We start from the raw sequence: 16,660 nt of genomic DNA, 5'->3' as shown, positions 1-16,660 counted from the left end.
GCAACAAAATTGGCAATATGTGGCCCCGCATTATCGTGGTGCAGCATCCAGCCTGCTTCACGTAAATGTGGTCTTTTGCGCCTGATATGGACATGCAATGTTTTCAGGACTTCCCTATAGTACTGTCCAGTTGTTGATGTGTGTGCAGGTCCAACATGCTGATAAAACATTCATGGAAATCAAAGAATGAGATGACCATAACTTACCCAGTAGAAGCCACCACTTTTGCTTTTTTGGGGGTTGGCGATGAAGGAGATTTCCACACTGTGCTTTGCTGTTAGGTCTCAGGATCAAATTTCTGTAGCCAAGTTTCATCAACAGTGATTACATTTGAAAGAAACTCCGAATTTTCCTCTAACATCAACTTTAACTGTATGCAGACCTGCACGCGAATGTCCTTTTGCTCTGGAATCAACAGTCTTGGAACCTATCGCTCACAAACACGTGTCATGTGTAATTTTTCTGTCACTAACGTGTGGGCGGCACCGAATGAAATGTTCAGAATTTCAGAAAGTGATCTTAAGGTAATTCGTCGATCCTCTCTCACAATGACAGCAGCAGTGTCGATGTTTTCTTCCGTGAGAGCAGTAACTGGAGCACCGGCTCCACCTTCCATTGAAACTGATTGTCTCCCCTCTATAAACATTTTAAACCACCTTCGTGCTGCGCTGTCTTTGTTCAGAAACAGGGAGCGTTCCGGCATGACATAGTGGACGGCCTTAGGGAAGCTGTTACGAATTCTGATTTGCTGTGCGATGGAATCGTATTGAGTGTGTTTTCCATAGGTCTCCTGTAACGTTGTATAGGCCTCAACTGAAGATTTATTGAGACGATAGCAGAATTTCAAAGCCGCATATTGTTCCTAGTGGGTTGCCTCCATTGCAGTGGTAGGCGATACTGAACATGTTTGACCTTGCCTGCCTCTCACAGGCGGGAACCAGGAGTCCCAACAATGAAACTACTATGGCATGTTTGTTGCACATTAAGCTAACAGAATATCATTGGATTCAATTTTGGTGCGAGAAAATATGACCATAAAAAATTATGATCATTCTTTATTGAACAGCTCTCGTATACGAAGTAAATCGAATATTCTTTCAAAAACCCATTTTATTAACATTCCAAATTCCAAATTTTTGGTCTAGCATGACAAAAATAAGAAAAAACGTAAAATGTACTAAAATAAGTCAAAAACTGCAATTTAAATACAGATTTTCATCAAACTGAACAAAATTTCAAAAGTCATCCTGAACGAGCCTGAGCAAGCCTGAATGAGCCCTGCGTAGGCCTGCACACATTTAAATCGTGCATAAATATCTGTTGTACGAACATGTCAATAGCAGAAAATAACAAAAATAAAGAAGAAAAAATGGTTCAAATGGCTCTGAGCACTACAGGATTTAACTTCTGAGGACATCAGTCCCCTAGAACTTAGAACTACTCAAACCTAACTAACCTAAGGACATCACACACAGCCATGCCCGAGGCAGGATTCGAACCTGCGACCGTAGCGGTCGCGCGGTTCCAGACTGAAGCGCCTTGAACCGCTCGGCCACTCCGCCGGCAAAATAAAGAAGACATGTAGTAAACAAATTAACAGCAAAGTCCGCCTAACTCATCAATAAATATACCTTAAAGCCTATTTTACACGTTTAGAACGCAGTACGATTACCACGAACCATTAATAAACTAACCTAGCCTTTGTTCAGAAACACGGAGCGTTCCGGCATAACATACTGGGCGGCCTGGGGGAAGCTGTTACGAATTATAATTAGCTGTGCGGGGGCGTCGTATTGACAGTGTGTTTTCCATTGACGGGTGAAAACCTCACACAGTTAACGTCATCCATTTGTCATGGAAAATTTCCGCTATATCTCGTATCGACATAATTCTGTATGCGTCCCAATGTTTCTGTGGTGGCGCATTTGTTATCGCCATGTCTCTTGTCTTTTGTGGTTCTCCAGGACGGCTTATATACAAAAGTGAATGTGTAATGATAGCCATGTGGAATATCTCTTCCCGGAATCTTAACACATTATTTCTTTTTGTTATTGTATCACTGATCACGAAAATTGCGTAGTTCCTTCGACACCCTTCACCTAGTTACTTTCAGTGTTTTCTCTCAATTGAAATAGCACTCCATTTGCAGTCATCGTCAGGTAGACGAGAAGACATACCCTGATAAACTAATGTGGATGTTGTGCTGTGATAATTTTAAAAGTGTGCAAAGAAAACTGGAAAAGTAAATGTGACCATTTCATCGTATAATTTTGGAACTGTAGTTCTACATCACGCTAATGGTTGCTTCCGCGCCTACATGATACAAAAATGTCGTATTTATGAACGAGAAACACTAACTATGAACATTCTTTAGCTCAAATACTGCAAAATACTTATAACTTTATCGTTCAAATAATATTGTTCGTTAATATAAACCGACCAAAAAAGAGTGAAGTGCCCAGAAGGGGAGGTGGAAGCAAAATGAAACTGCACGTGTTGAAAGGGTATGTGGTTTTATTGCAGTAGTTGCAAAATCGAGTCAAATTGACGATAATCGAGTCAAATTGACGAAGAACTTGGCTATATGAGCTCACTTTCAGTATGATGTTGCACCCCTTCTGGCCTGGATGCACGCACTGATTCGGTTGGGAAGAGTGTCATACAACCATTGCATTCTCTCTTAAGGCAAACTGGCTCACGTCTTAATGAACCTGGTCCTTGATATCGTGGATACTGGCATTAGCACGGAGTTCACATCCGAGCTGACCACACATATGTTCAATAGGAGACTGATCTGGGAATCATGTTGGCCACGGGAGTGCCTAGACATGTCATGTATTTACGAGCGTTGTCTTGTTGAAGTATGGCACCGCGATACTGTCAAATGGAGAATTAACACATGAGGATGTAGGATGACCGTGATATACCATTATGCCATAAGAGCCACTTAAGTCACTACCAGCCGTGACCTGATGTCATACCTGATGGGTTCCTACACCGTAGCACAGGGAGTGACACAGCTGTACCTCTTCAAAACATTGGAACAATGGGACCTTCCCTCAGGCCGCCAGCGTACTCGCCAACAATGGTCATCCGGGGCAGTGAAGAACTGCGATTCATCGGTTAACGCAATGCTACGACATTCATCAGCAGTTCATGCATCCCTGTTACGGCATCACTCCGAACGCAGTCGTTTGCGTTGTGGTGTTAGCAGTAGTCTACGCATGCAGCGATAATTCTCTAGTCCAGCTGCTTCTAGTCTCCGCCGTATTGTTTTGGATGACGCAGAATGTTGTAGGAAATCGATTACTTTTTCTCCTATTACAGGTGGAGATGTGAAGTAGTTACGATGAACATGGTGCACTACATGACGACATCCCCTGTGGTGGTCAGATATGTTCGACCGGAACCTTGACGACGAGTATACATGTCCTCAATTTCGCGTGCAGTCAATCATCGGGCCAGTGTCACATACGAATGCTCCACAAATCAGGATAGTACAGGATTCGAGGAAAGGCCGCTGGACCTGATGGGATACCAGTTCGATTTTACACAGAGTACGCGAAGGAACTTGCCCCCATTCTTGCAGCGGTGTACTGTAAGTCTTTAGAAGAGCGTAGCGTCCCAAAGGATTGGAAAAGGGCACAGGTCATCCCCGTTTTCAAGAAGGGACGTCGAACACGTTGCTATTCACAATATACATAAATGACCCTGTGGATGACATCGGAAGTTCATTGAGAATTCATTGAGGCTTTTTGCGGATGATGCTGTGGTATATCGAGAGGTTGTAACAATGGAAAATTGTACTGAAATGCAGGAGGATCTGCAGCGAATCGACACATGGTGCAGGGAATGGCAATTGAATCTCAATGTAGACAAGTGTAATGTGCTGCGAATACATAGAAAGAAAGATCCCTTATCATTTAGCTACAATATAGCAGGTCAGCAACTGGAAGCAGTTACTTCCATAAATTATCTGGGAGTAGGCATTGGGAGTGATTTAAAATGGAATTATCATATAAAGTTGATCGTCGGTAAAGCAGATGCCAGAAAAATCCTAAGGAAATGCAATCCGAAAACAAAGGAAGTAGGTTACAGTACGCTTGTTCGCCCACTGCTTGAATACTGCTCAGCAGTGTTGGATCCGTACCAGATAGGGCTAATAGAAGAGATAGGGAAGATCCAACGGAGAGCAGCGCGCTTCGTTACAGGATCATTTAGTAATCGCAAAAGCGTCACGGAGATGATAGATAAACTCCAGTGGAAGACTCTGCACGGGAGACGCTCAGTAGCTCGGTACGGGCTTTTGTTGAAGTTTCGAGAACATACCTTCACCGAGGAGTCAAGCAGTATATTGCTCCCTCCTACGTATATCTCGCGAAAAGACCATGAGGATAAAATCAGAGAAATTGGAGCCCACACAGAGGCATACCGACAATCCTTCTTTCCACGAACAATACGAGACTGGAATGGGAGGGAAAACCGATAGAGGTACTCAAGGTGCCCTCCGCCACAAACCGTCAGGTGGTTTGCGGAGTATGGATGTAGATTAGGTCCTTTCAAACTCTGTCAGAGGCTGATAACACTTTGTCACACAAGTAAGCGGCATCTTTTATCACTCGTTACTCATTATGGCGACAATAGAAGCGAGTGATTCATGTGCGACCAAACGCGCTTCAACTGCGCCTGATCCCTCTCCCCAGGACGAGATGGGACAGGTAGAAGGTGAATCAGTTACACAGAGACATGGTAGAATCTCACTGCTCTTAGAGCAGAACGTGAAAAATGGGAAAATAAGCCAAGCGGCCTTAACAATCATTAAAAACGAACTTACTGCATGGGCCATCGCCCACGCAAAATTAGAAGGCAGAGTGGAAGAACTAGAAAAAGAAAATAGTAGATTGAGAAACCAACCAACCAAGACTTGGGCGGCGGTGGCTGCGCAGGCGCCAACCAAGCCGCATACAACAAAAGAAAGCATTGACAAAGCAACCAAAAGAACAGACACTGCGGTCTTTCTCAGGACACTGCCTGGGCAAGACACCAGTGTTAAGAAAATTCAAGAGCTGTTCACTAAAACTATAAACCCGGCCAAAGGCAAAATCAAAATAAAACGAATCAAACCCAGCAGAAACTCAGTAATAGTAGAAGTAGCCTCAGAAGAGGACAAAGATAAAATATTGAATAACCAAAAATTAAACTCGCTAGTCAAGTGCGAACAACCTAAGAAAAGGAATCCCCTTGTAATTCTCTATGACGTACCAACTATCATGACAGATGACGAACTGACGAATACTATAAAAGAGCAGAATTTTGATGACATAAATGAGGAGGAATTCCGAAATAGTTTTAAATTGAGATTTAAGACGGGGCCTCGGGGGCGTGATGTAGTGCATCACGTAGCTGAGGTCACGGCACCGATGTGGAGAAAAGTCACGGCAATGGGCAGATTATACATAGGTTTCCACTCCATCAACGTCAGAGACTACATCGTGGTACCTCGATGCCACAACTGTGGTGACCTGGATCACATCCTAAGGCTGTGTACCAGGGAGTCGGCTTGCACGAAGTGTGGCACAAGTGGACACAACCGCAAAGACTGCAAAGCAGCAGCGGTTTGCATCCCTTGCAAAAACCGAGGGAAGAAGTCGTGCGGAGCCTCGGGACGCAGTTGCCCAACATACAGAATGTTGGAACAACGACTTATCTCAAAAATCGATTATGGCTGATCACAGCCCACCAAATAGGATGCCAAAACATAAATCCCCAAGTAAGAGGAGGCGGGACGCTATGAGGGCAACTAAGTTCAAGAACTTCCTAGTGGCGCTTTCAAGTGCCAATAAGATAGAAATAATAGACAAGGCCATAAAAACGGAGCCTTATATGATAGATAAAAATATACAAACAGATCCCCCAGTAATGAACATAGATCCCGCCCCTCGACGATGGGAAACAAAGCCGACAATCCATCCAAAGCGGCAAGAGCATCCTAGGACAGAAATATCTCAGATAAAACCTAGAGAAAAACCCGTCCAAGACAGTGCTGTCACAAGCACAAGCTCGAAGCCCACAATGCAAAACACTCCTGTGGTCAGATTGCCACCCGTGGACCCGGTAAGGGTATATCCCAACATCGAGTACACGATGCAACTGGCCAGACTGGAAGAGCCGATTATCCTGGCCACTGCCTTACGGCATGTGGTCCGTGTAGGACACGAAGAGGGACGAAAGGTAACCTTCTCGGTAATGGAGGCTGTAGATAGAATACAGCTCAAGTCAGTGAATCCCCCACTGATTTCGGAGCCCTGCGGGACTTACTGAAAAAAGTTTTTGAGCGACGCGGTGAAAAGTTTGACCTTCAGGACATTTACGTACAGGCCGTACTGGCAAATGGACGAATTGCTTTCGACTGGAGTAAGACCTGGCCAGACGACCATATGCACACATATTTTCCATGACGACAGAAATAACAATTGGACAACTGAACACGCACAACAGTCGACTTGTTATGCAGGAGCTCCGCAAAGAGGTGGAGGAGAGGAGACTAGACGTGCTCTGCCTACAGGAGCCGTACTCCCAAGCTGGAAAAATAGCTTTTGCTGCTACAACTTGGCAGATTGTCAGCGGAGATGAGGATCCTAGAGCAGCAATAGTGATAACAAATAAACTCCTGAGGATAACTACGCTCGCACAATTCGCAACTCGTCACTGCAACGTCGTGGAGCTCCAATCACCAATGGGAGTAATTATACTCATAAACATGTATTTTCAATACGGAGGTGAAATAGAAGAACACCTGGAACATCTGGCAAGAGTCACCACGGCGTTGCGGGGACGAAAAATAATAATAACAGCTGACATCAATGCAAAATCCCCCCTATGGTACAGCGGCACCAGAGACGCGAATGGTGACAAAGTAGAGGACTTTCTAATGGCTTCACAGCTCGTGGTGGCCAACAAGCCGGGCAATCCTCCTACCTACACAGCAGGAGGAGGACAAGGCACGAATATAGACGTTACCCTTACGTCACACAACGCAGCCAATCTAATAAAGAATTGGACAGTTATAAGCAATGCCACCACGAGCGACCACAACTTAATAACCTTTACCTTAAGTGAAAGAGAGTGCCGCTGGGCCATGGGTTGGGAGGTGCAGTATAATTATAATAAAGCAAACTGGGAACTTGTAGCGAGGGAGTGCGACATTCCTGCATTACCAGAAGGTGATGGACACGAAGACCTAGACATAGACAAAAGAGCCGAGGAACTGGTGGCCGCAGTACATAGAGCGGTGAGGGCTGCCGTACCAACCAGGAGGAAGGCCGTGGCGGCCTCGCCAGCACCATGGTCGCCCGAATTAGAGGAGTTACGTCAATCTGTTAGAAGGCTAAGAAGAAACTACCAGCGCAGTGTCGTCTGGCTGGAGAGACAAAGATGGCAGTTACGATACAGGGAGGCAAAGCAAAGTTTTCAGAAGGAATTACGCGAGGTGAGACTACGTAGCTGGGAAAGCTATGTGTTGAACCAGTTGGCCTTAGATCCGTGGGGTCTCCCTTATAAATTGGTACGGGAAAAAATCCGCTCTCCCCTGGAGCTATCAACTGTCAGGCGAGGGGATGGGATGACGGAATCTTGGCAGGAAACTGCTGAGGTCCTTCTCCAGTCCCTGTTGCCTGACGACAATGCGGATGGGGAAACTGAAAACCAGAAGCAACTGCGTGATGCATATTTAATGGATTACAACAACAACACGGCAGTCTACCCATTCTCGGAAGAGGAGGTGGCTGTGCAAATAAAATCCCTCAAAAGAGGGAAAGCTCCAGGACCAGACGGCATTGTGGCTGAGGTGGTGCAATTTCTGGCACCCCAGTTGGTCGCGCCGCTAACTCACCTCTTCAATGAATGCCTCCGACAAAGAAGGTTTCCCAAGAAGTGGAAAACCGCTAACGTAATTATAATTAAAAAAGGACCAGAGAAAGATCCAACTGAAGTCAAATCTTACAGACCAATCTGTCTATTAGACCTATTTGGGAAGCTCTTGGAGAAACTGCTGGCTGACAGATTGACGGCTCACCGGATACTGTGGGGGATGAGCAGCAGGCAGTTCGGCTTCAGGCCGGGGCGGTCGGCATCTGATGCCATCGCTCTGGCGGCTGAGGTCTGCGGTTCGACCCCGCATAAGTATGTCGTCGGCATCATGGTGGACATCAGTGGCGCCTTTGACAACCTGTGGTGGCCTTCGCTCTTCTCCTGTTTACGGGAGAAAGAGTGTCCAGGGCCGCTATATGGGTGTCTGAGGAGCTATTGTAAGGATAGGGAGGTTTGGCTATCATCCCCTAGCGGGAGAATTGGAAAAATAATCACTAAGGGGTGTCCCCAAGGTTCTGTATTGGGGCCCCTGTTCTGGGACATGCACATGGAACCCTTATTAGATGAACTGCAACAAAGTGAAGAAGTGCTAGAGGTGATAGCCTACGCAGATGACCTCCTCCTGCTGGTCGGTGGTCGTAGCCGAGAGGACATAGAACCGAAAATCGAAAGGGCCATTGACAGACTGCACCAATGGTGCCTCAAAACGAAAATGAAAGTTTCCCCGACTAAGTCTACTTATCTACTACTAAAAGGTCAGCTTATTAGAAATCCCACTGTGAGAATTGATGGCACACCAGTTCTTCGGCGACGTGAGGCGCGATATTTGGGAGTCATAATTGACGAGAGATGGAACTTTGGAAAGCACATAGAAACCGTAACACAGAAAGCCTTACAGTTATTAAATAATCTCATTTCCATTGGACATAAACGATTTCATCTCCCCCCTCATCTCATCAAACTTTATCATAATAGCATCCTGACATCAGTAGTGGGTTACGGCTCGGGAGTCTGGGCGCACAGGCTCACGCGGGTCGTGCCCGCCATGATAGTGAGAAGAGTCCAGAGAAATATGATATTAAGATCAGTAGGGGCCTACAGGACATCACCAGGGGGAGCTCTGTTAGTTATAATGGGGCTCTGCCCGTTAGATATTAAAATAAGAGAACAAGCCGCATGTTATTGGGCGAAAAACGGAGATGGGGGAAAAATAACAGATATCATGGGTGTGAGAGTAGAGGATAAGAGGGAGATAAGAAACAGAGGGGAGGAACTGTGGCAGAGGAATTGGGAGGAAGATGAAACGGGGAGAAGAACATTCCAGTTCCTACCCAATGTTAAAGAACGCGGGACCATGAATTATTTCGAACCCACACGAGGACTCATCCACTTTCTCACTGGTCATGGACCCTATCCGACATACTTATGTCGGTTTGGGAAAAGGGCAACCCCCGAGTGTGACTGTGGCGCAGCGGAAGGAACTCCCGAACATGTGGTTTTCGAGTGCCCTCTCTTCAACGACGTGGCGACAACATATAGAGATAGACTTCCGCACAACGAGACATACGACCTTCTGAGACAGGAAGACACTTTTCATACCTTGAATGCTCTGGCAGAAGAGGTATCACGAAAAGTTCTAATAGAGTACCTAAGGGATCAAGAGTAAATACCAAATTTTCAACCAACCAACCGATTAAGACCTGATCCCAATCCCATACCGCCTGTGCGTGGGATGGCCGACTTCTATCAGTTGGAAACCGCCACGTACGGGATTAGGGGGATGGGATCAATCACACCGACTATGACAAAGCACCAACTATGACGTAGGTTAAGTTAGTAGAGTAGGACGTAGATTAGAATACTAACATAGGAAACTGCAGCGATTACTAACCTTGGCCGGCCCAGTGCCAGGGGCACGCTCCTCGGGGTTAGCTCGGGGAGCCAGGCCATTCCAAGTAGGTTTGTACTTACTGGCACACCTGTGACGCTGCAGTTAGTAGTCATTCTTAGTTTAGAAGTAGGTAAAATTAGCTGCCCATTGCTACCGTAGGAAATTAACACTAGATCAGGAACTTAACAAGTAGTAGTTCACTAATACAAATTGTAGGTAAATTAAAGTGTCCATAGTTACTGTAGGAATTCAACACTAGCTTAGGAACTTAAATGTAGCTCACTAACACAAATTGTAATATTAGCTGCAAAAATATTCTTCAGATTCATGTAACAATAATGGCCCACTAATCATATCAGGAGGTGGGCTAAATATGTATAATTAATATTGTTGTTAATAAAGAATTATTTTTTTAAAAAAAAAAAAAAAAAAGTAAGCGGCATCACCGTACCCGTCAAAGTGATCACTGAACATCTTGACGCTGTTCACGCCCCTTATGTATCCTACCAGATCTGGTAACAACATTAAACACGAATAAAGCTAATGTATACTGGGAGCCGTTCTATCACAGAGAATTGCAACTCCAGTCATTTACATACTCGCCTATGGTGTGTACGTGTACGAAGCTACATTCCCATTCGACCATGTCTCCTGGGTGTTTAGCTGTTTTTGTCAGAAATTGTAATAAGATTTGTTTAGTGAGAAAAGCATCATTTTTTTTACTAGCTAGTGCGTATTTCTTTTACTACAAAACAAATCTCACGTGTTGTATTAAGAATGGTTTTACACAATTAGATAGTAGAATAGGTGAATAAGTAAAACAAGGAGGCCTCTAGTTTTGAGCACTTACTTGGATTGATTCTCCTTCCGAGGAAATGATATCTGTCATCTTGTTGTACTCTATTTCGTGGAATTTTACGTAGCGAATGTTATCAAAAATAGACAGCAAGTGGTTCTGGATGGTGTGCGAATCCGAGGCTTGCCCCAGGATCTCCAGCAGCGCAGGGTCCGAAACGAAGAAGAACCGTGGAAACATCGTTCTCTTCTTTTCGAGGTAGCTGATGAAGAAAGACATCATGATTTTGAATAGCCTGAACCTATCTTCTTGTTCAAACATTCTCATTATTACACGAGAGAACACACTTTTTGTCTTTGTTTCACTTCCGCAAAAAATGGGCAAAGTGGGTATTTCTTGAATAACAAAGGCTCAGCATTTGTCTGGCTGTATCGCAGAATTTAAACAGCGAATTGTGTAAAGAGAAAAAAGAGCAAAAGGGAAAAAGAGTTCTTAACGGTAAGATATATTTCCTCCAATCGACAGAAACTGTTATTTATCTACAAATGATGATTCACCAATAGCGACTATACAATCTGCGACTATCCTACGCCGAACGTACTCTTCACAGACTATTACATAACTACTATTTATGTAACTAAAAACTCATTATCGGTAAGTAACTAATGTAACTGTGTGTGCCGGATTTTAAGAAAGCTGCCTAGGTTATGTTTATCCATTTCTTAAGTATTAGACACTAAAACTAGCAAAACACTGTTAATTACTGATTAAGTACTTAACCTGAACGATGACAACTGAAGCCTCAATTAATACTCTCCGACATATTACTTTTCGTCATTAGTGCATTGCATTTGTTGTGTTTTACCATTAAATGAAAAATGACGTTTTCACATCGGAAAACAATCGAAAATTGCAGCGGTGACGTTTTGGAATTGGCATAGGGAGAGAATTATTTCGAATTATAAGTTTATGTTTATCCTAGTGTCCGCAAAGTACTAAGGACAAATTCTTGCCATGATTGAAGCTGACAGTCTTCTGTAACATGTTCGATGCAGACGAGACATAAAAATGGTGACGATGGGAGCTATACTAAAAGTACGAGGCGTATTTTTTAAGTAAGTACCGTTTTGAAATTAAAAAAAGACGTGCTAAGATATCTCAATAATTTTATTTTTACATGAAAGCCTGTACCTTAATCTACTTTTCTACATAATTTCCGTCAATATTGAGGCACTTGTCATAACGTTGTACCAGTTTTTGAATACCCTCCTCATAGAAGTCTGCCGCCTGACTTGTTAACCACTGCATCACCACTGTTTTGTCTTCGTCATCGTCTTGAAGACGCTGACCGCCCAGGTGTTTCTTCAAGTGCAGGAACAGATGGTAGTCGCTGGGCGCAAGATCGGGGCTGTACGGAGGATGATCTAGAGTTTCCCATCGAAAAGATGTGATGAGATCTTTGGTCTGATTCGCCACATACGGACGGGCATTGTCTTGCAGTAAAAATATGCCCTTGCTCAACTTCCATGGACTGTTGCTTTAATTCTGGTGTGACGTAGGCCGCCCATGTTTCATCGCCCGTAGCAGTTTGGCTCAAGAAATCATCACCGTCGTTGTGGCACCGCTCAAGGAAAGTCAATGCACTGTCTAAACGTTTGGTTTTGTGCCCATCCGTCAACATTTTTGGTACCTAACGTGCGCACAATTTTCGGTAATTTAAGTGCTCGGTCACAATGCCATACAAAACACAACGAGAAACATTAGGAAAGTCATCCCGCAAGGAGGAAATCGTGAAGCGTCTGTTTTCTCTCACCTTATTATCCACTTCCTGCACCAAAATTTCATTAATGACCGAAGGACGCCCACCCCGTTGTTCATCATGCACATTTATGCGGCCATCTTTAAATGCTCTCACCCACTTTCTTACCATTCCATCACTCATGTTTTCTCCGTAAACTGCACAGATCTCACGATGAATATCGATCGCTTTTAGGCCTTTAGCACTAAGAAATCTTATAACAGCCCGTACTTCACAGTCGACGGGACTCACGATTATCGGAGGCATCCTTAACACTCAGTACACAACGGTGACAAGGAAGACTCAGACTGTAATGGCGTCAGTGCGTAGATTAAGGTACAGGTTTTCATGTAAAAATAAAATTATTAAGATATCTTAGCACGTCGTTTTTTAATTTTAAAACGGTACTTACTTAAAAAAACACCCCTCGTATTACAATTAGTTTCGAGTGCTGCTAGCAGAATCTGCCATAAGAGCCGGATGCGTTAGGTAAACTACGCAAATAAGTCTTTAGCAACCATAATTTCATACATAGGATGCGAAGTTTCCCGCCTAACTGGCGTTCACCACAGCCATGTCATTCAGCCGCTATCGTGAGACAGAAAACATTGAGGATCTATTATGTAGTGGCTGGGTTGTACGCGGTCAACAAAACCAGCTGATTGCACTATTTTAAACACTGAAAAATATGGCGTGGGTGTAACTGCCGTTCCTGTATTAATTTACACACAGTACTTCACCTACCATACATTGTTGGGAAACGCGTACATAATGAACACATTTATTACATCATATTCTATGACATGTTTTATTACGTAATTTCAACTGAGTCTTTTCAGAACCATGTTTGCTTATATCAAATTGATACGCTTCTCATAAACCACCATTAATGAATGTATCATCATTTGTTTTTCCTTAATTGAATTTTGATTCCCCCTGAAGAGGGGCGGGCTGGCAGCAGCTTAGTACGCTGCTCTACAGCCTACAGACTTTTTAAAACGTAAGAAGAAAAGAAACAATAATAGCAGGGGATAAAACGGTGACTTAAATTGTAAAACGGCGGAAAATTGTGGAAAGTTAAAACATGAAGCAAAGGGGTTGGCAATGCTAATAAAATACACAGGTATCAGATAGTAGACACACAATTAAAAAAACATGGCGACAGACTGGTTTCTGTTTGCAAGAAATAAAAAATCACACCCAGCGACAGTATGATGTCCATTCGCAACACTTCCCAAAAGACGCACAACACTGTAAAACACTGCACGAAAATGTCGGCACAAAGATGAAACTCCCTAGCCAAGGGCAGATGGGGAGGGGGGACCTGGACAGATGAGGGGGAAAACAAGGAGGGAGGAGAGGAAAAAACGAAAGGGACAGGACTCATAATGGGGGATAGGGGCAGGGCAGATGCGAGAGGGAATGGGAAAAGGCAGAGGAGGGAAATGCAAAAGGACTCAGGGGTGAGAAGGGGGGCAGAGAGAGGGTAGGTGGGGAAAAAAGAGGATGGTAGGGGGGGAGAGGGAGCCTGGGAAAAGGACAGAGGAAAGGAGGAGGAGTGAGGATCAGAGTTGATAGGAGGGATAAATGGAGGGAGAGAGGGCATCATCTGGGAGGGGGAGTTGATGGAAGCCACCTTGGGAAAGGAGATGAAGGGTGTAGAGATGGAGGGTAGGGGGGACACAACAGTGAAGACGTGGCAGGGGGCGGGGATGGGAGAGGAGAGGAGCAACCAGGGGGTGAGGGGGATCAAGGCGGCGGGAGGTGTAGAGTATGCGGAGATGTTCAAGGAATAGAAGCAGCTGGGGGAATGGAATGAGATCACAGACGATCCGCGTGGGGGACGGGAGGCGTATACGGAAGGCGAGACGGAGTGCATGACGCTCAAGGATCTCGAGGGACTTATAGAATTTGGGAGGGGGGGGGGGCAGATATTCAGGCGGGACTGGCATATGTATCATCATTGCAGAAACACCCTTTATATGGATTCGATGTCAGGCTGCGTGAGCCACATACTCGAACTGTTTGCTCACTATATCGTTGTGTGGACGGAAGTGTCATGGTTAGGTGAAAGTAAAGCAGCTGAGAGCTTCAATAGGTACATCCCCACACTCAGTCTCATTGGTTATACAGGGTGAACATTAATAAAACCGACAAACTGCAGGGACGGATTCCTGATTGGAAAAGGAGGAAACATGGCGCTATGAACATTTGTCTGGAAATGCATCGTTGCCACGGTAGATGGCTCTGGCGAATGATAGTCCCTCTGACCACGTGTCGTATGTTACTTGCGTGTTGGAGGCTGTGTGATTGACTCAGCGTACTGTGAGCAACAGCATGGTCCGGTATTCATGTCGGAACAAGCCGAGATGGTGTTTGTGTACGACTAAGCAGATAGTAACGGAGAGGCAGCACAGCTATACCAAAGGAAGTACCCTCACACACACCAGCCGCATCACACAACGTTTCAAGTCCTTTTTGGGAGTTTCTGTGATCACGAGCCCTTCAAAAGAGACGAACGAGTAGGGAGACGGCAGACTGGCGCACGCCATATTTGGAGGACCGTGTTCTGAAGGACATTGAGAAGAACCCTTGAACAAGCTCAAGACAAATGGCCTGCCAACATTATGTAAGCTATAGTACGATTATGTGTATTCTGCACGACAACCGCTACTATCACTACCACCCGAAACGAGTGCAGGGATTATCAGCAGCGGATTTCCCTCTACGGGAAGGATTTTGTCGATGGTTTTGGCACCAGATCATCACAATTATGGGATATATGCCATCAGTCCTTTTTAGCGACGAAGCAACCTTTACCAGTCTGCATAACTGTCATTTTTGAGCTACAGACAATCCTCGGGGAATGGTTGAGACGTCTCATTGGCGCCGGTTCGGCATCAACGTGTGGGGAGGGATTCTTGGCGACCGTACTTGGACCCGTTATTATTCCACAACGCCTCGACGAAGGAACGTATCTGGACGTCCTGCGGAATACTCTGCCTGGGCTACTTCAGAATGTGACTTCGGCAATACGACCAGTTACGTGGTGTCTGCATGACGGAGCATCATCACATTTCCGAATTACAGTTCGCCTACACCTCAAGAACATCTTCCACGGACCTTGGACAGGACGCGGAGGCCCTGTAGCATGGCCTGCTAGATCGCCTGACTTAAAACCCCTGGCTTTTTACCTCTGTGGAAATCTGAAAAGCGTTGTGTATGCTAAACCAGTTCCTGATGTGCAGACTCTTCAACATTGTGTTCACGACGCCTGTGACGCTATTGAGAGAGAGGCCGGGACTTGGGAAAGAGTGCGGCAATCCATGATGCGACGTGTGATTTTCACCTTGTGTAGTTAGGCATAATGAATTATTTCGAAATTTTTTTAGCTCTTTAGTGTATCTCCTAATAATACCCTGAACAAGACCCTTGTTTCAAGGAAAGAAGAACGGTGAAAATTTAAAGTCCATCGACGAAATCAGTAGAGACGGAGCGCTAGTTCTGAATGACAAGACTTATAGACTGTGTGTTATTGCGAAAGAACCTTCACAGCTTCCGCACTGAATGATTGAAGGGACGATAGGAAACGAATTCGTGTCCAGTCTGCTAACCTTGGCGCCGACTTGATCGCCAAGAACACTTTTCCCCTTATTCTCGACTACTGTCGAGTGCTTAAAATTTTCACTGATTACATGTAAACTTGACGGCCGATGAAATCTAGCGATGTGCTGTTAGATTTGTGATTAGTAACTGCGAGCGTTTTATGGATTGCAAGTACACCGTTTAGGTTTTTATATTGGTAACGCCACGTAGCGCTCTGTATGAAAATCACAGGCTGTGCTGCGTGCAGTCTGTGGCTGGTTTGCATTGTTGTTGGCTATTGTAGTGTTGGGCAGTTGGCTGTTAACAGCGCGTAGCGTTGTCCAGTTGAAGGTGAGTCGCCAGCAGTGGTGGATGTGGGGAGAGAGATGGCGGAGTTGTAATATGACTTTTGAACAATATTAAGGTAAATACATTGTTTTTTCTCTATCAAAATCTTTCATTTGCTAACTATGCCTATCAGTAGTTAGTGCCTTCAGTAGTTTGAACCTTTTATTTTGCTGGCAGTAGTGGCGCTCGCTGTATTGCAGTAGCTTGAGTAACGAAGATTTTTGTGAGGTAAGTGATTTGTGAAAGGTATAGTTTAATGTTAGTCAGGGCCATTCTTTTGTAGGGATTACTGAAAGTCAGATTCCGTTGCGCTAAAAAATTGTGTGTTAGTTTAAGCACAGTCATGTACAATTTTTCTAAGGGGACGTTTCAG

General features: G+C 44.7%; 1 protein-coding gene across 1 annotated transcript in view; it reads right to left on the bottom strand.

The window, feature by feature from the left end:
- Positions 1-16,660, bottom strand: part of LOC124556419 (dynein axonemal heavy chain 5) — an 876,134-nt gene that overhangs the window by 447,174 nt on the left and 412,300 nt on the right. The window contains exon 32 of the mRNA XM_047130377.1: positions 10,611-10,818. Coding sequence (XP_046986333.1) covers positions 10,611-10,818 — 208 coding nt within the window. The remainder of the gene's footprint in view (positions 1-10,610; positions 10,819-16,660) is intronic.

This window comes from Schistocerca americana, chromosome X (genome assembly GCF_021461395.2).
Source record: "Schistocerca americana isolate TAMUIC-IGC-003095 chromosome X, iqSchAmer2.1, whole genome shotgun sequence".
NCBI classification, from domain to species: Eukaryota; Metazoa; Arthropoda; class Insecta; order Orthoptera; family Acrididae; genus Schistocerca; species Schistocerca americana.
This window is presented reverse-complemented; position numbering and strand designations above follow the sequence as displayed.